At 43.2% G+C, this 12,206-nt stretch overlaps 1 protein-coding gene across 1 annotated transcript in view; it reads left to right on the forward strand.

Annotated features, from left to right (window-relative positions):
- brinp1 (bone morphogenetic protein/retinoic acid inducible neural-specific 1) overlaps window positions 1-6,984 on the forward strand; it is a 72,840-nt gene extending 65,856 nt beyond the window's left edge. Inside the window, exon 7 of the mRNA XM_019881730.1 lies at window positions 2,782-6,984. Coding sequence (XP_019737289.1) covers window positions 2,782-3,916 — 1,135 coding nt within the window. The 3' untranslated portion in view covers window positions 3,917-6,984. The remainder of the gene's footprint in view (window positions 1-2,781) is intronic.
- The last annotated feature ends 5,222 nt before the right edge of the window (window positions 6,985-12,206 follow it).

Consider the following 12,206-nt stretch of genomic DNA (forward strand, 5'->3'; position numbering starts at 1 on the left):
CCCATATTTTATACTCGTACTAGCAAAGCACCAGACACGTTTTGGTCGCCTTGAAGCTAGACTGAATGCAATATGTCGGCAATATCACGGATGAGCAATGCACATTAGAAATTGTCAGCATCGATTCCTCCAGAACAGGACAAATTGGAGTACATGAGGTAAATAAATGAAAAAAACAAAAACAAAATAGTACAAGTCACTCAGTTGATTGACTAGTTCAGAGCTGATCCATTTTAGAATTCATGAAGTGGTTATCATAATGAATGGCTGTTTTGGGGGTCCTGTCATTCCAAACAGCCATACGTGGTGAACTCAAGATAGCAAGTATCACTCCCAACTCACAGTGAGTAATTGGAGCGATGCTGTGCCCCGTCATGGCACCATTATGCAAATGATCTCCTTAAGAGTTTCATGCAAATGCACAATTAGAATCGAAAACACATTCATGCTTATGTGCATATTCAACCTGCTGCCTGCTAATTATCTTTTTTTTTTTGGTTTCGAATGCAAATCAACAAGTGCGTGGTTGAAATCTGTGCCCGACTGCTGGTCAAATAAGGCTGACATTATGAACGCTTCAAGACAATCTATTCCAACACTCCCACCCTATCTGTCAACACCAGATACCTGGCGCAACAGCTGTGTGATTGTGGCCAAAGTATTGCCTGGAGCCTGATGTTTTTTGGGTTTTTTTCCTCCCGCCCTAATTACAGATAAACGTACGGCCAGGGCGAGCGCCGTGAGAGTTTTATTTTAGTCTGCCCAGACCCAAAATGATAATGATGTGGATAGGATCATATGAACATTTTCCAAGGCAACGCATTTTCACATTGCTGATTTGAAGGCGATTTGAGCCGACTCCAAGGACGGTCTAAAGTAAAAACCAACAGAGCAAAGAAGCCCAAAAAAAAAAAAAAAAAACGTGATTATTATTATTATGATGATTATTATTCAAATTGAACCTGCAAAATTCAGCTAAGCTATGAGAAAGAAAGCAATAAAAGGCCAAATACAGAAATACAGCTCCTGCGATAAGAACTATTTTCAGTCTTTTCAATACTCTGCTGATGATATTCTTATACTTGAAGTCAATATTCTAACCAGTTAATATCACAGGTGAAAAGTTGCTCGTCTTTGCTAGCTCTTGACGATATCATGTTTTCAATCGAAACACATTCTATGTTGCTCATATACCAAATTGGGCCCCGTTTTGTCATTCCACTTGAATTGTGTACACGGCCCACTTTTGTGGCCAGCAGTTTTGACACTGAGGGCTATGTGTTGGTGTTATTGAGGGTCGCGGGGGGACGTGAACATTCAACCAACAATAACAACAATGGCTAGTTTGGCATTGTCACCAAGTGTCCTTTCTGTATTCCCCGGAAAAAGATGTCCTATTTTTCTTGTCTCCTTGAATGCAGCTTCAGATTTTAGTATTTCCTCAACCGATACACCACAGCTCTCAAATTAGCCACCTTTCATTGCCCTCCATAAGTGACGTCTTCAAACTCGTTTGGGCGTCCAGCTCAGGGTGGGATTTGTGGTCTGCTAACAATGCAGTTAGGGTTCATTAACGTGTCACGCTAACCTTGACCAACTCTCCTCTCCAGAAAAAAAAAATAAAAATCAGAATCCATTTCCTATAGTCAGAAATGAAGTTCCAATACTGTCAAGATGACAGGGAAAGATGCCTGTGGGAGAAAGCGGCGATGAGCTAAGAATAGCAAGTGACACCTTCCACCTGAGGGAAATAACCAAACTTCTCCCTTTTGATAACGGAAAAGAACGTCCTATTCTCTCATCACGTCCACATCGAGTCTGCGCCGCTTTGCCGCCTCAGAGACGAGATTTGTCCAAGGTCTGAGTCATTTGGGCCTTTTACAGCCACCGCAACAATCACGAGCCTCTCCGTGATCCACCCCGTCGATAATTAACCTTCCTCATCAAAGGCACAATATATCCCGATTGAACGCGCACGAAAGGGGTAGCAGATGGGAAAAGGATATTTTTAAATAATTCTAGTCACATTTGACATCATTTAATGCTCTGTGTATGGAGTCAGAACACTGTCAATAGGTTTTGGCATTGCTAATAAATAAACAAGTTCTGGCACGGAAAAGGTTCCTGAAACAGCATTTTTTTCCCGTTTCAACTCCCTGCTTATCGTATTTAATTGCCTCGTTTTGACTCTCAACATAACGACGTTGTTTTGGCCTTTCAGGGGAAGCTGGCGACAGGCCGGTGTGACATGAAATAACTGTCTGATAGCAGCTTTAAATGCAACAGGGCGTGAGAAATGAGTCGCGGGTGTTAAACTTCATACCCTTGTTACGGCTTATGACTCCGGGCCGGCCTGGCTTTACCAAGGCCACACCGTAACCCGATAAAACATTATTTTGCAGATACTTAGCGTATATTTCCGTCGCCGTGCTAATTTGTCCATCGTGCCCCGTTTGTTAGCTCAAAAGCACCTGTCGTAAACTGAGGATGCCCCCCGTATTGTATCTGCTGTTCCGTTCCGTTCGGCAACTTGCACGTGAAAGGGGATTCTGATGATCCTGACGACACATCATGAGTAGATTGTAGCTGTTACAGCTCTGGTCATTCCGATTATTCCCATTTCTTGGCAGAGCCAGCGACAGCTTTCCACACAACTCGAATGGAACCCAGCGAATCGTTGGTCTACTTCAGTTCCTCATCCTGCGTCAGAAATTCCTTCATCGGATATGATATCTTGGCAATATATCAACCCTTCGTATGTTTCTGGTCTTTTCCGACAAGGTCGGTGATGCAGTGGCTCAACAGGGTCCAGTCCTTCCTCTACTGCAACGAGAACGGCTTTTGGGGAACCTTCCTGGAAAGCCAGCGAACGTGCGTGTGCCACACGGGCGTCACCCTGTGCCAGCGACCGATCCCTTGCGTCATCGGCGGCAACAACAGCTGCGCCATGTGCAGCTTGGCCAACATCTCGCAGTGCGGCTCGTGCAACAAGGGCTACAAGTTGTACCGCGGCCGCTGCGAGCCTCAAAATGTGGACTCGGAGCGCAGCGAGCAATTCATTAGCTTCGAGACGGACCTGGACTTTCAGGACTTGGAACTGAAGTACCTGCTGCAGAAAATGGACTCGCGACTGTACATCCACACGACGTTCATCAGCAACGAGATCCGCCTGGAGACTTTCTTTGACCCGCGGTGGCGCAAGCGCATGTCCCTGACGCTGAAAAGCAACAAAAACCGCATGGACTACCTCCACATGATCATCGGCCTGTCTATGAAGATCTGTCAGATGCGGAACAGCAGCATCGACCCCATGTTCTTCGTCTACGTCAACCCGTTCAGCGGCAGCCACTCGGAAGGCTGGAGCATGCCCTTTGGCGAGCACGGGTACCCCCGCTGGGAAAAGGTGCGCCTGCAGAACACCCAGTGCTTCAACTGGACCCTGTTGCTGGGCAACCGCTGGAAGACCTTCTTCGAGACCGTGCACATCTACCTGAGGAGCCGAGCCAAGATCCCCACCGGCCTGCGCAACGACACGGGCCCCGTCGACCTGGCCGACCCCAACAAGCGGCAGATCTACATCAAAATCTCCGACATCCAGGTGTTCGGCTACAGCCTGCGCTTCAACGCCGATCTGCTCCGCAGCGCCGTGCAGCAGGTCAACCAGTCCTACACGCAAGGAAACCAGTTCTACTCCTCGTCATCCGTCATGCTCCTCTTGCTGGACATCCGGGATCGGATTAACCGCCTCGCCCCTCCGTCTGCGCCCGGCAAACCCCAGCTGGACCTCTTTTCCTGTATGCTGAAGCATCGGCTCAAGCTCAACAACAGCGAGATGATCCGGGTCAATCATGCCTTGGACATGTACAGCACAGAGATACTCAAACAATCCGATCATCTGACTGCAAAACTGTGTTGATCGCTTCCGAACGCCAATTTAAGGACGGGAGAATGACACGGAAGCGCACTCGCAAATGAACCCAACCTCTGGCGGGGGGGGGGGCTCTTATTGACTCTCATTGACTTCTTTTGCCTTTTTCCTTTTTTGGGGGGGGACCTTTTCTGCCTTTTTGATGTGACGCAAACTTTGTAAAAGCATACTTCGTAAAAAAAAACGGGGGAGGGGGAACGGAAAAGGCATCCATGAAAGGAAGACCTGAATCGGAACTAACGTTAAAAGGACTGTAACGTACCTGTCCAAGCATGTCTGTCATTTCCCCAAAGAACTTTAATGTCAGCGAGAGAGAGATTAAAAAAAAAAATACTTGTGATAAAGAGGCCTTGACTGGAAGGTTGTATCTGTAACTGCCATTCTTCTTTACCTGGGAAATTGAAAAGAAGAAAAAACATTTTTCACAAAAAACAAACAAACAAAAAAAAAACAGGCAGACCAGATTTCCTTTTATTTGCTCTAACGTGCAAAATAAAAATGTTTGTATACACCCGGAGAATTGAGAAACAGCTCGAGAGCGTGTAATGTAGTCAACACATTTATTATTATAGAGTCTTTATTACTTTTCCAAGCCTCGGCGAGTCGGTGAGTTATGAAGCACTCGGTCACTGTTCTGACATGTAAGGCACACGCAGCAGGCCGGGAATTGATCGTCACGTCAAAGAACAAAAAGCCAGCTGTTTATAAATATACAGACATAGACCGTGTATGTGTGCGTGCGTGCGCGCGCGTGTGTGTGTGGATGTCAGCGCATACCTTTTTACTTTTTTTTGGCTTGCTAATTGAATGTGTCCAATTTTTCAATTCAGAGTATTTCTTGCGTGTTTCCAATTTTTATTTATTTATATTTGGGGGGAGGGGGGGGGCTCTCGTGGTTTCACAAGGCAGTGGCTTTCCTGGCTGCGCGAGTGCATCATTGTCGTGGATTTAACCGTCGATGCTAATTTTGTACTGCTTTGCGTAAAATGGACAACCAAACGGACAAAAAAAATATATATCTATATATATGGTAAAAATGTTGTGATTGCTGGTTTGTGGAGCTTTTTCTTGGGCACCAAAATCTTAGCGAGCGTTCACCGAACAGGCATATTGACAACACAAAGCCATAGATGCCCCGCCACCCGCCACCACCAACCTCTGCCCCAGGATCAAGTAATGTTCAATCCCGTTTCATTTTACACGCACTAAAAGACGTTTTGCTTCTCTCTCGGTTGATATGAGACAAAAAGCACAGTGAACGATATGTTGGCACTCTCACTGGATTTCGATGTTGTGCTGGGGGAAAAAATACTCAAATGTAAAATCTTAAAGTACATTTTTAATCCGGAATCCTTTCACCAGCACCAGAGTTTTTGTTTCTCGATGAAAACCCTTCCCGACATGGTGTGGGTTTTTTTTTTTGTTTGTTTTTTCTTATTTATCCCGGATGGCTGTATGTATATAATCCCACTTGTTGAACATGGAAATGATATCAGCGCTTCTCTCATGTGTTTTGCTGGTGAAACCTGTTGACATGGTGTCTTTATTATTCTATTGGCACAAAAAAAAAAAGGAAAAACTGTGTAAGACCCCAGTTGCAGACCAATTTTTTTTCAGATGTTACTTTTATTTTGGTTAACTTGCTATATATTGCTGCTTTACTGCTAAGTGTGACATTAAGTCTTGTGGACGTTGCAGAGGCACATCTTCCAAATCTGGATTTGGAGATTTTAATCACTCCTTTTTTTTTTTTTGGTCTGATTCGCTATTCACAATATTTAAAGTGGACATAACTTGGAAAACTGACATTGAATTCTTTGTATACGCACAGTTGGGTCTCTGGTGTGCCTATCGGGCTGTTAGGTGTGAAATTATACCGCCACGTCAATCTTGTGTGAGCTAACTATTTCTAAAATGTCTCTGTGAGCGAGCCTTTTAGATTTTTAGCTGAATTTTCATCATTCAAATTCCACGCCGATTTTCAACGCCCATGACTGGGTAGGAAGAGCCACCATTTTACGAATGACGGAGGGACTGAACGGAAATATTGTCATGTCAAAACTGAAAGCTCAGCAGAGGTGGAGTGTTAGCGCACATTTGTGTTAGCTACACGTTAGCGCGCGAGACAAAAGTCATTTAAGATTTTGTCAGAAAGGCTGGAAAAAAAAAAACACTGGACAAAAATATTGAAAAATATTCATCCCTGTCACCGACCTAAAGAGACCTTGGAACTGTTTTTAACGGTGAAAAAAACTGAGTAATACGTCACCGTTAGCGTCACCTTCTCAGCATTGCTTTCCTTTTTCGCCCTCAGTGTGAATTGCTGGATAGCTAAGTTCCATTTGCGCGTGACTCATTTAGCATTTCAAGCGGTAGGAATGTCACTGTTAAAATTAAAAGTACAAAGCCGTTCCGAAAAAGGGTACCCCCCCCCTTCCCTGCCCCCACAGCAAATCTTACACTTTAAGTGTCACGTCGTATTTGTTCATTCCGCTCAGCGACGAGTTCTCAGCTTAATAGCATGCTAATATGGACATGGTAGAACGTGGCATAACATCGCAAGTGCATCATTTTTGCATGCTAACAATTAGCATCTTTTTTAGTGTATTTTAGTTGAAGTTGAATTTTCCGAACCCGAAAGCAGTTGCCTCCCCATCTTCTAATTTACTGCAATGGTCGACGCGTTTATTTTCATTGGGCTTTCATGCTTACTGACTGATTGTTTGTTTTTCTTTCTTTTTTTTTTTTTTTAAGCTCGCGGATGCTTTCGTATCGCGGGTGAATTACTGCTGAAAAATGTGCAGGAATGCCTCCAATGAGTGGACGTCAGAGCAGAAATCGATGCCAGTCTCGGCCTGTAAAAGATCCACTAAAAAGTCCCCGATGTATTAGCACTTGATTGGACAATTCCTGAGAAACGCTACCATATAATTCTTTTATTTTAATGTCGTCATTATAATTATATAAGTGCCTGTTATTTATCCCTTTAACATGTTTAGAGCTGGTCACAAAAGTCTCAGTCAATGACAATCTCCTCTCAAGGAGGTTTTGCTGTTGTGCCCCAGTGTGGGACAAATAAAGGATTATCTTATCTTATCTTATCTTATCTTAAAAAAAAAAAAAAGAGCAAATATGACTATTTTTTTTTCTCCAATTCTACACGATACATTTGAAAGTACTATCCCTGTTGCAGTAAAGTAATTAAGCCGGTGTATTAGTTCAACTTATTGGGTGGTTCTCATCAGGTTTGTCACACTATGAGACTGTTTTTACGTTATCGGGATTGTTGGTTTACTTTTTTTTTTCGAGCCCCTGCAAGGTCCAAACAACAAAGACATGTTTTGGGTGTTGATTTATTTTGATATATATGTCACAAACTGACAGTGTGAAACCATTCTTACAATGGTGCAATTACGATCACTTACACTAACCTTGTTGCCAAAAAAAAAAAAAAAAAAAGCAATTTTTCCACATTCATGGGGGCGAGGTTAGTCGTCAAACTTTAAATCGAATGTTGAAGCCATTCTTAAAATGGTGCAATTACTATCACTTACACTAACCTTGTTGCAAAAAAAAAGCAGCTATTTTTCCACATTCCCGTGGGCGAGGTTAGTCGTCAAACTTTAAATCGAATGTTAAAAAAAATATATCAACGGGAACGCCACGATCACCAAATAAATTCAAAGTGATCAATTGTCATTTTCAGTTTTGTGCCCAGGCAAGAAGTTTGCGAATGTTCCGCTACTTGCGATGTATACAGTCGAGCTGATTTAACGGCAGTCATTTACACGTCCCGCATCATGCTATGTAGTGTTGCTTACATGTACCCATTAAATGTGTCCGAAGAAGAATTTCACACCTAAGACCTTGCCAGTGTAATGTTTTTTTTTTTCCTATCTTGTTGAGGTCATGATATCAGCTTCTTTCAATGAATGTTTCATATTATATTCTATTTCTCATTAAAAGGCTATATTTAATAGTATTTGGCACGCTTGTTTTATTGTTTATCTTCGTTCTTTGGAGAGATTTGGGATTTATTATTTTTCAATTATTAAAAAAAATAATAAATATTACAAGACTGAGTTGGCCGTTGGCATGAAGGTGAACTTGAGTGCTTGTTTCCTGGTGCAGTTGTTAGGGCGCATTTAAAAATGTCTTGCTCTGACGCTTTGTTTTGCAGTACTTTGGACTAAATTTGACAAAAGTGTTTCCACTTGAGTTTATCCTGAAATGTGTGTTGGTTGTAAAGGCGAAGCACTTTCCAGGAAACACCAAGTAATATGACTTGTAAGTCACGTGGACTGTATTGAGTCTTGTAATGTTACCTGCGGAGTCCCGCAGGGATCGGTACTCGGCCTTCACTGTTGTGTCACTAGCTGCTGCCACTTGGAGATATCACATTTAAATATGACATTGGCTTTCAGCGTCAAGCCTACGTTACTCATCTACACATATCGTTACAACCTACAAAATTGTTTGTACAAAAATTTTATCGCATGTTTAAGAGAGTGGGCTCGGTGGCCAGGAGCGAAGTAAGGCTTTCGCATCCTGAACACCTGAGGCGGCACGTCATATCATCAAATGGATGCTGGTTAAACTAACACTGAATGGTTTTGTTTTCTCATGCAGTGAGTGTAATCTGACCATCCAATGCAGCTCGGTCACCCTGGAAATCTCTCCGTATGCCTTCTCTTCTCCAGGTGTCTTCTTTTGTCAAACCTTTTTGGGGGCAGAATTCTTCCCTGGCTTGGATGGGGAGTTTCGACCAGGGGATGCCACTGAGAAGTGTGGATTTGTGAAGCTATTTGAAACTCTTTTGTGTTTCAGGGTTATAAATATAAACTTGACTTCAGTCGAGGAACTAATCGGATAGTTAAGATGGAGAAAGGCTTTTTTGTAAGAGGCTGCTGCTTCAATTTCTTTATGGCATCCTTTTCATGGGGACGCGCGTCCGTTCAGCCTGGAGCTGGAAGGACGGGGAAGTGAGAAAAGGGGCCTCTAAAGGCAACCCATTGTCCTCAAGCATTTGAGCACTCCACTTGAGGAAGAAAAATAGCACCTGCTTTTCATGCCAGCCATCAGTCCAGCCCGTGTCTCAAAAGGGGCCCCTTTACAGCACCCACCCACCCACCGAAAAGGCTTTTAAAGCGAAATAAAGTTTTCCATTTAAGTTGAGTGGATTGGCCAACATGGGGAAGCCGTGTTATTTGTTACAATCTCTTTAAAATGGTTACGATTGGAGTCGAACCCTTTTGTTGCATTAGCTTTTTTTTTTTCTTCCTCCCATGCGTCAACAGGCAATGAACAACACGCACGAGGTTTCCCGCTGTGCCTTTTAACCCTAACTGAGCTAATTGACTCGCTATTGTTATCCGAGCAACTCAAGTGAGCCTTAATCAATCTCTCCTTTTTCTTCTCCCATTGATGCAGTCGGCTGTATCACGGTTTATTCAGTTGCCGACTGGGTGCTTCGTCCCCTCAAGATAATAAAGAAATAGGTCTCTCAAATAGACACCAGCCTTTTTCAGGAAAAAAAAAAAAACGTAGTTGGTTCGAACTCCTGTTTTCATGCCATCCCTTGAACAGACGCTCTGCCCCAATCAGTCATCGACTGCACTTATGATCCCCCCCAACTCCCTCAAATAGATGTCTCCCCTTTTGTCACATCTGGAAAAAAACAACTGCCATTTTTTTTTTTCTGAAATGTTCTCATGTACGGTCTACTTTACTCCTCTCCAACAGCAATTATCTTGAAACTTGAGGAATTAAGTTTGGAAAGTTGTTTCCACATTTCCTTTAGGAGATGTCTTCTTTTTTTTTTAATTGGCCGTGTCGTTCCAATCGCCGGAGGTGTCGAGACAGCGGATGTCTTTCGTTTTCAGCGCAAGTCAACTGAGGTTGTGCGGGCATCTGTGCACACAGAGTGGAATGGTGTCAGGACTTTTAATGTTATTGGATTCGCCATTGTATGTTTTTGTTTTATGGGCTGAGCCTCGCGAGCTGTATGGCCGGATCGCATTTCACGAGGGGGGGAAAAAAGAAAAAAAAAAAAACGAGGGCTGACCATAGCAGACGTTAAGATGGATCGTAATGGAAGCTTTCAATTTTATTAGCTGGGAACTTTGGAAAAGCTGTCAGCGCTTACCCCCCGTCATAAAAAGCTTCTGCCAGGATTGTCCAAAACAACAAAATTCTTGTGATCTATGATGAGGGGAAGTCTTCATTTGTCATGCATTTTGGGAATAATAACATTGTTTTTGTCATGTGACAGTAAAGCAGAGCTCAACAAATAAACAAGACAATAATGAGAAATGCTGGAGAAAAAATAGAATGACACAAGGCGGACTGAGAGTTTGCTCCCCAGAACATAAACGTGGATCTGCACATGGTGGAGCAACCACATGCCAGTCGACACCAATGATGCCAGGTCCTCATTATGTAAGATCATCTTTCAATCTTTCCTACTGTAAACGTATCCGAGAGATTCTTAACAGGCTTCGATGTTGCTGCTTTCATTAGAAAGGAAGTTCAGATGCGGTCGGAAGTTCGCGTCTTCATGCCTGTGTGTCAACAGTCCAGTTGAGGGACATTTGTGCCATCAGCCTCTCAGTCCAGATGCATCACAACTACTTCCAATATAGAGACTAATTCCAATATAGAAAAGGCTTTGGAGCGTTATGGAAAGAGCACAAAAGCTCTAATTAGCCGAGCTTTTTTCTTTTTAAAAAATAACAGAGGATGGGTTCAAAAAATGCAAATAGCTGAATTTGTGGCAGGTTAGAGTGTTCTTGAGACTAATTCTGATAGAGAAAAGGCTTTGGAGCGTTATGGAAAGAGCAAAAAAGCTGTAAATAGCCGAGCTTTTTTGTTTTGGAGAAAATAACAGAGGATGGGTTCAAAAAATGCAAATAGCTGAATTTGTGGCAGGTTAGAGTGTTCAGGATGGACAGTCTGGGCCTTTTACGTTCTGAGGCAGGGGTGAAAAGATCAAGCCATGCGATGGGCGCTTCCTTTTCACGTGTGCCACCACTCTGGAAAAATTCTTTTTTTTTTTTTTTGCCCTCCTTAAAATTGACATAATATCAAAAAAAGGAACCCCTCCATGTCCTTTCCCTGCGCTCTCTTCCAAAGGACAGCAGCAGGGCGGAATAGGATTACGCGGAGGCATTCATCCCTTTACGAGGATGTGGAAGGGAATGAAGCCAAGAGGAGGGGCGGCCTGAGACCAGAAAGTCGTTATTTCATATTGGAAAGGGTCACTGTGCTACTTTTACTAATAAGGACTTGTGTCTGTTTCAGGGACAAGCTCCTCCTTGGGGGTTGGGGCGAGCTCTCAAGGCGCTAAATGCCCAATTAACCTCATGCGGCCCACGCACATTTTTTTTTTCTTTTTTGCAAGTTTCAGTGATTCCCGAATGGCCAAAGGTAATTTTGGAATTTAACGGGACGGCACGCTCGCCCCGTTGTCAAACGGCGCTCGAGTCAGCCGACGCTAATCGATGAGCTCGGCCTTATTTAAAATGCGACACAAACGCTGCTCTGGCCTGTGAGTGTGGAGATAACCATCGAGGATTATTTGAGTTGGGGCACAATATCGGATCCTTATCTCGAATGAACTTACAACCCTGGCTACTTTTAAACACTAACTCTCGCTTGAAACCCGAAACCAGGTCTGAACCTGGAATTGAAACTACATTGATATTTTAAAATTGAAATGTGTCTGTCACCTTAACCCCGGTTTAAAACCCTCAAGCAAGCTTGAAATCCTGATTTTCAACCCGAGTCCTTGTTTAAAACACTTCATACTGTCTTGGGAACCTGACCCAGATTCGAAACCTGAATTTGGAGTCTTAGTTTTTTTAACCTTTTGTTGAAATCCTAACCAAGGCTTGAAACCCTAACTATTGTGCTACTAAAGCCATTATGAAGCCTGAAACCTTCATTTGAAGCCCAAACCATTTGAAATGTTTACCGTTGCTTGGCTTGAAACCCTATTCTGAAACAGTAACAGCCACTTAAGACCTTAACCCATATTGAAACCCGACTCTGAGACCCTTTACACTGGCTTGAAGCCGAATTCAAACCCTGACCCGAGTTTCAAACACCAACCTAAGCTTTAAACTGAATTTGAAATCAGAGAACTGTCTCAAAATCCTGCCTTTCAAACTGAACACTCGCCCCAAATCCTCGACCCTCGATTGAAACCATTCTGTCAAACTTTGGCACTGGTTTGAAATCCAAATTTGAACCACTGACCCTGACTTGAACTCCAATTTAA

This window comes from Hippocampus comes, unplaced genomic scaffold (genome assembly GCF_001891065.2).
Source record: "Hippocampus comes isolate QL1 unplaced genomic scaffold, H_comes_QL1_v1.1 scaffold523, whole genome shotgun sequence".
Classification (NCBI taxonomy): domain Eukaryota; kingdom Metazoa; phylum Chordata; class Actinopteri; order Syngnathiformes; family Syngnathidae; genus Hippocampus; species Hippocampus comes.